The sequence below is a fragment of the Haliotis cracherodii genome, unplaced genomic scaffold (genome assembly GCF_022045235.1).
Source record: "Haliotis cracherodii isolate W230 unplaced genomic scaffold, xgHalCrac1.p SCAF_13, whole genome shotgun sequence".
In the NCBI taxonomy this organism is placed as follows: Eukaryota; Metazoa; Mollusca; class Gastropoda; order Lepetellida; family Haliotidae; genus Haliotis; species Haliotis cracherodii.
In genome coordinates, this window is record NW_027266268.1 from 28,797,473 (window position 1) to 28,809,973 (window position 12,501).

General features: G+C 41.6%; 1 protein-coding gene across 1 annotated transcript in view; it reads left to right on the top strand.

The window, feature by feature from the left end:
- The first annotated feature begins 7,454 nt into the window (after positions 1–7,454).
- LOC139459826 (nose resistant to fluoxetine protein 6-like) overlaps positions 7,455–12,501 on the top strand; it is a 43,057-nt gene continuing 38,010 nt past the window's right edge. Inside the window, exon 1 of the mRNA XM_071241522.1 lies at positions 7,455–7,991. Within this exon, the coding sequence (XP_071097623.1) occupies positions 7,670–7,991 (322 nt within the window). The 5' untranslated portion in view covers positions 7,455–7,669. The remainder of the gene's footprint in view (positions 7,992–12,501) is intronic.

Below are 12,501 nucleotides of genomic sequence, written 5' to 3' on the forward strand. Positions count from 1 at the left end.
ATGAAAACGCCGATAAAGCAGCCAAATTATCCCTTAAACTCCCAGAAATAAGCTTCAACCTACCTATCTCAAAATCAGAAATTAAAAGTGTCACTAAACAAAAAATCACCAAAAATGGCAAAATATATACCTAAACTCAAAGAGACAAATCAGAAAAGTTCTTTAAAAAAACCTAACTAAACCCAAAATACTACACCCATCCCAAAAAATCGATAGAATAATCACTTAACTACAAACAGGCCACACCAAACTAAATAACCACCTTAAAATAGCTAAACTAAACGCAAGAGTAACCTGCCCACACTGCAAACAACACGAAACACCAGTACTCATTCACTGCACACACTACCAAACACTAGGGCTTCATCGAGTACTCGAGTACTCGGGGCCGGGTCGGTTTTACTGGGACTCGAGTCCGTTATCGAGGACACGAGTACACGATAAGGGGAGATCACTCTGTTTCAATGTTCAATTGTTCATCAATATATTGATTAAAGCTTCACAACACATTGTTTGAATAATTTATTCTTTGTAGAAAGTAGATGTACATTAGAACAATTGAGAATGTCACATAAAATAGACGTAATTATTGTTTTTCCTTCCCGACTTTAAGAAATTGAATGTATCAAGGCGATTATTGCTTCTTTGCTCCGACATCAAATGCCAAGTGTATTCCCTTACACAGATTAACAACTGATTAGCTGGTATATATGTGCTATTTCAGTGCTTACAAATCAAGCGACAGGTCGACAGTTTGGTACAGTTTGAAAACGTGACCAACTCATGAATGAATGAACTTATAGTACTACATTTCAATATTTAGCGGCCTTAGTCTTGCAGCCCAGCACCTGTGTATACGTGTATACCGTGATGCATATTATCGATTTTCTTCCAGCGAATTATTGTTCGTGCTTGTTGGCAGGTGTCGAAAGAAACGCTGATCGTCAGAAAAAAACAAACCTGGTTTGTGTTCATGTACTGTAGTATGTGTAGACGTGGCGTAATGTTTTTGAAGGTCGTGATTAAGATTAGTGCAGTTACAAGCAACCATTAACACTAAACACTTCCATACACTTTGACAGATAAACAAGTTCCGTGGACGCTCTCTATTTACATTTAAGTGCAGTTCAATTATACTTATAACATGTTTTAATATTTTTAGATGGCAATTTTGATCTAATGAACCAATATTCTTAGTGGACGTCCTATTTTCGGGTACTCGAGTACGAGTCGAGTTTCACCCCTCCGGTACTCGAGTCCAAAAATTTGGACTCGTGGAAGCCCTACCAAACACACCGAACCACACTACAAACCACTCTACATCTTAATACTGCACTTACTCTAAAATCAATCCTAAATCCACAAAATAAATTAGAAACATTCAAAGCCTTAGGCATAGACTTCATTAAAACAGAACTAATTAGTCGTATCTAAACCCCAAATAAACTAATAAAACCAAAATCACATAAACTAACAAATCACCCACCACACACAGCTCCCTCATTTCGCCCCCTACCCACTCTTGGCATTCATTCCAAATCCCGAAATCTCAAAATTACTATAAAAGCAGCCCTTAAACCCCCCTCCCTGGTTGCACCACCATTTTCTTTTCCCCCTTTCGGAAACACATTAAATGGCCTGGCGGGCCCGTGTACGACATACGCTTGCAGCCGGAAAGCGCACGTAAAATCTCCAAGATAAGTAAGTAAGAAACAAGACTTTGACAAAAAGGCTCGTGGGGGCTCTTACGTACTTATTATAAGGAAGATGAACAGATATATGTAGGATCCCTTTTCTGGCCAAATAGTCTTTCGGGGCGGTCGGGTAGCCTAGTGGTTAAAGCGTTCGCTCGTCACGCCGAAGTCCCGGGTTCGATTCCCGCCATGTGTACAATGTGTGAAGCCCATTTCTGGTGTCCCCCGCGGCGCAAAACCATACTCACTCACTGACTCACTACTGACCATGAAACAAATATATATATCAAATACAGCCCATGTAAGTCTATAACTTTTCGCGTCTTGATTGCTGAAATTTCTGGGCTCCTTTTTGTTATATTTCATAACTGTAATCTAACAACTGTTTTTATCTGTAATATATGTTCATTTCAAAGACTCGATGTTAGTCTACCAGGCTACATACACACGTAGCTGAGTACACACAGTTTGCTCGGAGGCCTGACTCGGGTAAACGACCCAGTTTTTGACCAAGCCTTTGAATGAACGCAAACGATGTCCCACTTCTACCTATGCACACACTACGTGCAATGCAACACTACACCCGTGTTGACATATGTCAGGCTGCCAACGCTGTTTTGGTGCCCGGGGGTCTATTTAGAGCATATTCGAGACTCAGCAGTGTAGTACGTACGCGGGATTCAGTGATCTATATAGCGTATATTTGCAGTGTGGTACGCGGGATTCAGGGGTCTATTCAGAGTATATTCGAGACTCAGCAGTGTAGTACGTACGCGGGATTCAGGGGTCTATATAGCGTATATTTGCAGTGTGGTACGCGGGATTCAGTGGTCTATTCAGAGTATATTCGCAGTGTGGTACGCGGGATTCAGGGGTCTATTAAGAGTATATTCGCAGTGTGGTACGCGGGATTCAGGGGTCTATTCAGAGTATATTCGCAGTGTGGTACGCGGGATTCAGGGGTCTATTTAGAGTATATTCGCAGTGTGGTACGCGGGATTCAGGGGTCTATTTAGAGTATATTTGCAGTGTAGTGCGTGGGATTCAGTGGTCTATTCAGAGTATATTCGCAGTGTGGTACGCGGGATTCAGGGGTCTATTAAGAGTATATTCGCAGTGTGGTACGCGGGATTCATGGTTCTATTCAGAGTATATTCGCAGTGTGGTACGCGGGATTCAGGGGTCTATTCAGAGTATATTCGCAGTGTGCTACGCTGGTTTAAGGGGCCTATTTAGAGTATATTCGCAGTGTGCTACGCGGGATTAAGGGGCCTATTTAGAGTATATTCGCAGTGTGCTACGCGGGATTCAGGGGTCTATTTAGAGTATATTCGCAGTGTGCTACGCGGGATTGAGGGGCCTATTTAGAGTATATTCGCAGTGTGGTACGCGGGATTCAGGGGTCTATTCAGAGTATATTCGCAGTGTGGTACGCGGGATTCAGGGGTCTATTTAGAGTATATTCACAGTGTGGTACGCGGGATTGAGGGGTCTATTTAGAGTATATTTGCAGTGTAGTGCGTGGGATTCAGGGGTCTATTCAGAGTATATTCGCAGTGTGCTACGCGGGATTCATGGTTCTATTCAGAGTATATTCGCAGTGTGGTACGCGGGATTCAGGGGTCTATTCAGAGTATATTCGCAGTGTGCTACGCGGGTTTAAGGGGCCTATTTAGAGTATATTCGCAGTGTGCTACGCGGGATTAAGGGGCCTTTTTAGAGTATATTCGCAGTGTGCTACGCGGGATTCAGGGGTTTATTTAGAGTATATTCGCAGTGTGCTACGCGGGATTGAGGGGCCTATTTAGAGTATATTCGCAGTGTGCTACGCGGGATTCAGGGGTCTATTCAGAGTATATTCGCAGTGTGGTACGCAGGGTTCAGGGGTCTACTCAGAGTATATTCGCAGTGTGGTACCCGGGATTTATGGGTCTATTTAGAGTATATTCGAGACTCAGCAGTGTGATACTCGGATTGCAAATATTATCGTATTTGGCATGCAAATTCAACATTTAAACAAATTAATGGTGCACATAAAAGTTACCTTAACAGGTCTTAATAGGTTTTACTTTGAAAGTAAAACCTCACAATAAGTTTTAATGCCTATAGAAAGAACTCGCTTACTTACTAGAGATCCCAATGAATAGGTTTATAAAGTTTCGTAACGTGTATTCAGTGCGGGCATTATCCTATTGAGCTAGGTCGCAGTTTGTTGTGCACGGTGCAGTCCTCTGGTAGCGTTGTTACATATTCTCCTATTATTGCACCCTACTCGATAAACACCTGGCCCAGATACAGACTACAGGTTAGATTCGTCCCGTCATTATGTATGTCTGGCTTGTCTAGCAGGGACATATCTTTATCATCTACCAGACTGTACATATATAGTGTACTAGATTTCAGGTCAGGTTCGTCCCGGTATATTGCATGCCTAGTCTGTCTAGCAGGGGTATATCTGAATTATCCAGCAGAATGTCTAGCAGGGGTATATCTGAATTATCCAGCAGAATTTCCAACAGTGGTATTTCTGAATTATCCAGCAGACTGTCTAGCAGTGGTATATCTGAATTATCTACCAGAATCTCTAGCAGGGGTATATTGCATGCCTAGTCTGTCTAGCAGGGGTATATCTGAATTATCCATCAGAATGTCTAACAGAGATATATCTGAATTATCCAGCAGACTGAGTGTGTGTGTGTGTGTGTGTGGGCGGGGGGGGGGGGGGGGGGGGGGGGGGGGGGGGGCGCAGGGGTCAATTGGGGATCAAAATAGAAAAGTAAATTGTAAAGTGGTTGTTATTTTACGCCGCAGTCAACAAGATTTCAGGAGCATTACGTTGGTCTGAAAAAGTCTTGTCCGGTAAGACCATGCAGAGATTGTTATTACGATAACTATAACGGGATCGGGTGATCATGCTCGCTGACTTGATTGATGCATGTCATGCGTAGATCGATGCGGTGATGCGTGTGCGTGAGTGGTGTCAAAATATACTAAATCTTAATGTATTCATTTTTTAATTACATATTGTTGTTTTGAGGGAACCCCTAAACTCACCTCCACGTGCATATGACGCGGCTGTATGTCAGTGTGCTATATAACCTTTATATCGGTTTGCTATACAGCCTTATATGGGTATATTGGAAGCGGTGGGGGGAAGTGTGGACTGTCACAGGCTTGTGTAATGGCGATCCTTGGACACACGTGAATGAATACAATCTAGGCCAATAGAATGACCCGGATGTGTACCCAGTTTCCGAACTCGCTGTGTCATTTGTATTGGGGATTGTGCAATAGCAATAAACAGCTGTACTTTATCAAGTGACCTGAACATTGAAAAAGGAGGTTTATTTATCTATGTCATTTCTGCACCAACAGACAATACTCCCCCACCACAAATACCGCCACCGCCGTCAATACTGCCCCCACCATAAATACCGCCTCCACCACAAATACCGCCACCACCGTCAATACTGCCCCCACCATAAATACCGCCTCCACCGTCAATACTGCCCCACCACAAACATAGCCTCCACCGTCAATACTGCCCCACCACAAATATAGCCTTCACCACTAATTCCGCCTCCACCGTCAATACTGCCCCACCACAAACATAGCCTCCACCGTCAATACTGCCCCACCACAAATATAGCCTTCACCACAAATATAGCCTCCACCACTAATTCCGCCTCCACCGTCAATACTGCCCCACCACAAACATAGCCTCCACCTTCAATACTGCCCCACCACAAATATAGCCTCCACCGTCAATACTGCCCCACCACAAATATAGCCTCCACCGTCAATACTGCTCCACAACAAATATAGCCTCCACCGTCAATACTGCCCCAAAACAAATATAGCCTCCACCGTCAATACTGCCCCACCACAAATATAGCCTCCACCGTCAATACTGCTCCAACACAAATATAGCCACCACCGTCAATACTGCCCCACCACAAATATAGCCTCCACCGTCAATACTGCCCCACCACAAATATAGCCTCCACCGTCAATACTGCCCCACCACAAACATAGCCTCCACCGTCAATACTGCTCCACCACAAATATAGCCACCACCGTCAATACTGCCCCACCACAAATATAGCCTCCACCGTCAATACTGCTCCACAACAAATATAGCCTCCACCGTCAATACTGCCCCAAACCAAATATAGCCTCCACCGTCAATACTGCCCCACCACAAATATAGCCTCCACCGTCAATACTGCTCCAACACAAATATAGCCACCACCGTCAATACTGCCCCACCACAAATATAGCCTCGACCGTCAATACTGCTCCACAACAAATATAGCCTCCATCGTCAATACTGCCCCACCACAAATATAGCCTTCACCACAAATACCGCCCCCACCACTAATTCCATCTCCACCGTCAATACTGCCCCACCACAAACATAGCCTCCACCGTCAATACTGCCCCACAACAAATATAGCCTCCACGTCAATACTGCCCCACCACAAACATAGCCTCCACCGTCAATACTGCTCCGCAACAAATATAGCCTCCACCGTCAATACTGCCCCCAAACCAAATATAGCCTCTACCGTCAATACTGCCCCACAACAAATATAGCCTCCACGTCAATACTGCCCCACCACAAATATAGCCTCCACCGTCAATACTGCTCCAAAACAAATATAGCCTCCACCGTCAATACTGCCCCCAAACGAAATATAGCCTCTACCGTCAATACTGCCCCACCACAAATATAGCCTCCACCGTCAATACTGCTCCACAACAAATATAGCCTCCACCGTCAATACTGCTCCAAAACAAATATAGCCTCCACCGTCAATACTGACTTTAATTTTTTCCTACGACCTTGTCGAGCTGACGACATAAATGGGATAGGTCTTGAATGCATCGCATCTAAATATATACACTTTATGCATAGTTTTGTAGTGAGTAAATGTTATTTAACTATACTATATATGAGAACTTACTTGGTATATGTGTTTTTTCATCTTTCCGAATTTGCTTATTTACTCTCAATTTTAAATCGCAATTCCCGAAACCCGTATGTGAGGCTGCCATTTTTTAAGCCCCTAGCTGTTGGTACGGGTATTCGGGGTCTATTAAGAGGGTACACACCAGTGTGGTACGCGGATCGCAAATGCCATTTTGGTATGCAGATTTATCATTTAAAACGAATAATAAGAACGTAAAGAGTTACTTTATAGCTTCTTTTTTTAGATATTCTTTCATGCAGTAATCTTACTTGAAATCGCACCCATTTATGACCCATAGGAACGTCCATTCGTCTGTTATTGACATTCTGCCTTTGTAGAGTGATTACAGACAGGTGCATGTGACATTTGTGTCAAGTGATACTCGGGATTCAGGAGTGAGCAAATGAGACTGAGTGACAAATTAGATGGTGTTTGGGATTCAGGGGAGGGGCGGTTGGCACCCTCACCTCAATCATATGCAGTCCGTTTGCAGTCGAAGTAGGGGACGTAACTCTTCCATTTCTTGCGCCTTGAAAATTCTCTTTTAATATTTTATTCACTTTCTGTTACTTTATTCATAATTATATAGATCTATCCATTTACGATATTTTGTTTATGAATTTTCATATGTGCTATTCATAAGTCATGGACAAATTTAGTAAATGAGTAATCACAGATCTATCTTGAGTTGTTGACGCAGGATCGAATGGACATCGGTGCAGCCCCTCTAAGTGCGAACCCCTCGCTGTTATGAAAGAGGACTCGTCAGTGTTGCATGCGTCGTGTTCATGTCACGGTGATTGTAGGGCAGGTGTACTCACTTACACAAAATAATAACTACCACGTACAGAAGTATTGTGGATTGTTCAACACCCATAGACTTGGACTACGTGGGGATATCAGATAACAAATAGATCTACCGTGATTGCAGATCGCGCATCACCTCTCGTTGATAGCATAAAGCAGCGAACAAGGTCTCCGTTAGATGTTTGTTCGTACAGAATGAAGTTGACAGCTATGGTGACATCGTTGTATGTGATGTTGTTGTGTGGATGTGGTGTCGGGGGTGTCAGTGACTATGTGAGCAGACTGACCCTGGGCCTAAATCCCCTACCCCAACGTGACTTGGCCACAGGGATGAGCGAGTCAATGGAAACCCTTGGAAGGGCAGGTCTTACACAGGTTGCCAGAATGATTCAGGCCTCAGGGGTGCTGAATACCCCACTGATGGCGACAGCTAACGCTACGATCTCCCCGAAGTGCGTCAACCAAACTGCCAAGGTTTTGGAATCATTGATAGCAGGCGAACAATGGGCGTTACAGAGTAAGTATATAAACTGTGAACAAAGAGTGATATGTGATCGAAATAGTGTAGGCTACATGCAGATGTATGATTGAAATAGTGTAGGCTACATGCAGATGTATGATCGAAATAGTGTAGGCTACATGTAGATGTGATGGAAATAGTGTAGGCTACATGTAGGCCTAGATGTGATGGAAATAGTGTAGGCAACATGCAGATGAATGATCGAAATAGTGTAGGCTACATGCAGATGTATGATCGAAATAGTGTAGGCTACATGCAGATGTATGATTGAAATAGTGTAGGCTACATGCAGATGTATGATCGAAATAGTGTAGGCTACATGTAGATGTGATGGAAATAGTGTAGGCTACATGTAGGCCTAGATGTGATGGAAATAGTGTAGGCAACATGCAGATGAATGATCGAAATAGTGTAGGCTACATGCAGATGTATGATCGAAATAGTGTAGGCTACATGCAGATGTATGATCGAAATAGTGTAGGCTACATGCAGATGTATGATTGAAATAGTGTAGGCTACATGCAGATGTGATGGAAATAGTGTAGGCTACATGTAGATGTGATGGAAATAGTGTAGGCTACATACAGATGTATGATAGAAATAGTGTACGCTTCATGTAGATGTATGATAGAAATAGTGTAGGCTACATGTAGATGTATGATCGAAATAGTGTCGGCTACATGCAGATGTATGATAGAAATAGTGTAGGCTACATGTAGATGTATGATAGAAATAGTGTACGCTTCATGTAGATGTATGATAGAAATAGTGTAGGCTACATGCAGATGTATGATAGAAATAGTGTACGCTACAAGCAGATATGATGGAAATAGTGTACGCTACAAGCAGATATGATGGAAATAGTGTAGGCTACATGCAGATATGATGGAAATAGTGAAGGCTGCATGTAGATTTGATCGAAATAGTGTAGGCTACATGTAGATATGATGGAAATAGTGTACGCTACAAGCAGATTTATGATGGAAATAGTGAAGGCTGCATGTAGATTTGATCGAAATAGTGTAGGCTACATGTAGATATGATGGAAATAGTGTACGCTACAAGCAGATATGATGGAAATAGTGTAGGCTACATGCAGATATGATGGAAATAGTGAAGGCTGCATGTAGATTTGATGGAAATAGTGTAGGCTACATGCAGATGTATGATTCAAATAGTGTAGGCTACATGCAGATGTATGATCGAAATAGTGTCGGCTACATGCAGATGTATGATAGAAATAGTGTAGGCTACATGTAGATGTATGATAGAAATAGTGTACGCTTCATGTAGATGTATGATAGAAATAGTGTAGGCTACATGCAGATGTATGATAGAAATAGTGTACGCTACAAGCAGATATGATGGAAATAGTGTACGCTACAAGCAGATGTATGATCGAAATAGTGTACGCTACAAGCAGATGTATGATCGAAATAGTGTAGGCTACATGCAGATATGATCGAAATAGTGTAGGCTACATGTAGATATGATGGAAATAGTGTACGCTACAAGCAGATTTATGATGGAAATAGTGTAGGCTACATGTAGATATGATCGAAATAGTGTACGCTACAAGCAGATGTATGATCGAAATAGTGTACGCTACAAGCAGATATGATGGAAATAGTGTACGCTACAAGCAGATGTATGATCGAAATAGTGTACGCTACAAGCAGATTTATGATCGAAATAGTGTAGGCTACAAGCAGAGGTATGATTGAAATAGTGTACACTACAAGCAGATATGATCGAAATAGTGTAGGCTACAAGCAGATGTATGATCGAAATAGTGTACGCTACAAGCAGATGTATGATCAAAATAGTGTAGGCTACATGTAGATATGATTGAAATAGTGTAGGCTACATGTAGATATGATGGAAATAGTGTCACTACAAGCAGATTTATGATGGAAATAGTGTAGGCTACATGTAGATATGATCGAAATAGTGTAGTCTACAAGCTGATGTATGATCGAAATAGTGTACGCTACAAGCAGATTTATGATGGAAATAGTGTAGGCTACATGTAGATATGATCGAAATAGTGTAGGCTACATGTAGATATGATCGAAATAGTGTAGGCTACAAGCAGATGTATGATCGAAATAGTGTACGCTACAAGCAGATGTATGATAGAAATAGTGTAGGCTACATGTAGATATGATCGAAATAGTGTAGGCTACATGTAGATATGATCGAAATAGTGTACGCTACAAGCAGATTTATGATGGAAATAGTGTAGGCTACATGTAGATATGATTGAAATAGTGTAGGCTACAAGCAGATGTATGATGGAAATAGTGTACGCTACAAGCAGATTTATGATGGAAATAGTGTAGGCTACATGTAGATATGATCGAAATAGTGTAGGCTACATGTAGATATGATCGAAATAGTGTACGCTACATGTAGATATAATCAATATAGTGTAGGCTACATGTAGATATAATCAATATAGTGTAGGCTACATGTACATGATGTAGATATAATCAATATAGTGTAGGCTACATGTAGATGTATGATCGAAATAGTGTAGGCTTCATGCAGATGTATCTGGAATATTACTGAGGATGGCGTTAAACAACCAACACACAAATTAACCAGTCTTTGATGGATGTATTCCCAGAAAACAAATTCAATCTAGCTCACACTGTTTTCTCTGTCAGACAGAAACTTCCATTGATCTATGTCAGTTGACGTAATTCACAAGATGGACATTTGGGACCTGCGACATGATTTTATGTTAACCTTTTAGTTTAATTGTCCCTAAAGACAAGGATATTTTTGCCTTTTGTCTGAATATTCCTCTTATACAGATTGGTTGTCGAATTTTGCTGTTAAACCAGGGCTTTAACCCTTGACCTTATAATCTGCCGTTTTCTCACACTCGGTTGCATAAACTGATTGCTGCTGTTAAGGCATCACATGCTTCGCTGAACCAATTACATGAGTCAAACAGTTTTACCCAACCTGTGGAAACAATAAGCTGGATTAGGCTGTCATAGTGACCCTCCTTGTGTCCAAAAACATCACTTAAGACTTTGTTAAGTTTCTCTAAACTTATAGAGTAATGCCCTTATGGTCATTGACAGGGACGGTTAGCTTGGGTGCTCAGGTCGGGTGGGTCCTGAGTAAGACCCGGGTACCCACAAGACTACCGGCCCCATGGTTGGTCTCGTAATATGTTATTCAAATTCAATAATTATAAACTCCGCTTATTTTTTTATTTATTTCTGACTATGCATGTGTTGTACATTTGAGGAGAGATATAACTTCAGTCGACTTCAGGGTATGCATAATCTGATCGTTTTATGTGTGTCTGTAAAAAAACATTTGCCAGGGCTCCGGTAAAACAATTCCCAATTGGACATTATGTACCCAACTCTTGAGACCTACTTGGGTAGGGTCGGGTAATAGGGGGTCGAGACCCCAAGTTGTAAATTTGGACTTGTCCCAGCCCCAGTCATTGATATGAATGTTAGAGTCTCAAACACCAGCCTTTAGAGGTCCACTATTCGGCTTACAAGACTAGGGTCACAACAGAGTGCCGGAGGTTTGTGTGATTTATATATACTTCAGTGTGAAAGACTGAGTTTCTGAAGTGTGAGAAAAGAGATACATTTTATTTTCATTGCATTGAACATAACACTTCCTATTTCAGTGTAGTGAACATAACACTTTGACAGAACTATTGTCATACAAGAGTTACCTCCCCTCAAATTGTCTCCCTTTATTGTAAGGGTCATGAGCCTCATTCGTGACCAACTTGTGTTATTCCGGGACAAGCCGAATAGCGACTTGTGCCTCTCTCATGGCCATTTTTGCGACTTTTGTTACTTGACCAGCGTGTATTCATTCTTTTCCAGCATCGACTCATAGATTTCAAGAATTCTTTTTTTTTTAAGTTGATTTTGTATATACATGTAGTCATATCTAAATCAGTAAATGTATGATAAAGAATTTTCATGACCCCAAATTATTATAGTTACTGTGGTTTATGTTTTTTAAGATTTTCCAAACACAGAACTACTTTTTTAGTCGCAAATACAAGGGGTGGTGAAACACCCCTGTGTGTTGGATAGGACAAATTTCAATTCAAGGTTTTACATTTGTAATGAAATATTTTAATTTTCAGTAGACGACTACACAAAAGTATAAAATAAGTAGGATACTCTGTGTGTCTAGTGAAATATCATGTTTCTCTCATCTGGGAGTTATCGGGTTGTCATGGACATCTGAATTTGAAATCACAACAGAACAGCCACGCTCACTTGCTAAATTATTTCCACAAGGAGACATGACGACAGCAGAATATTTTGTTAGTGAGATCAATGTGGACTATTGTGATAAACATTGTTTAGATAGTATCCGGATGACCAAATTGTGACTATTTGTCCTGCTTGCCTGCCTTATTGACATAGCAATGTTGCCATCTATCTGAGGCAAGGGAGTCAAGTGACTATGAGTGAGTGAGTGAGTTTATGCTTTACGTCACATCGGCAAT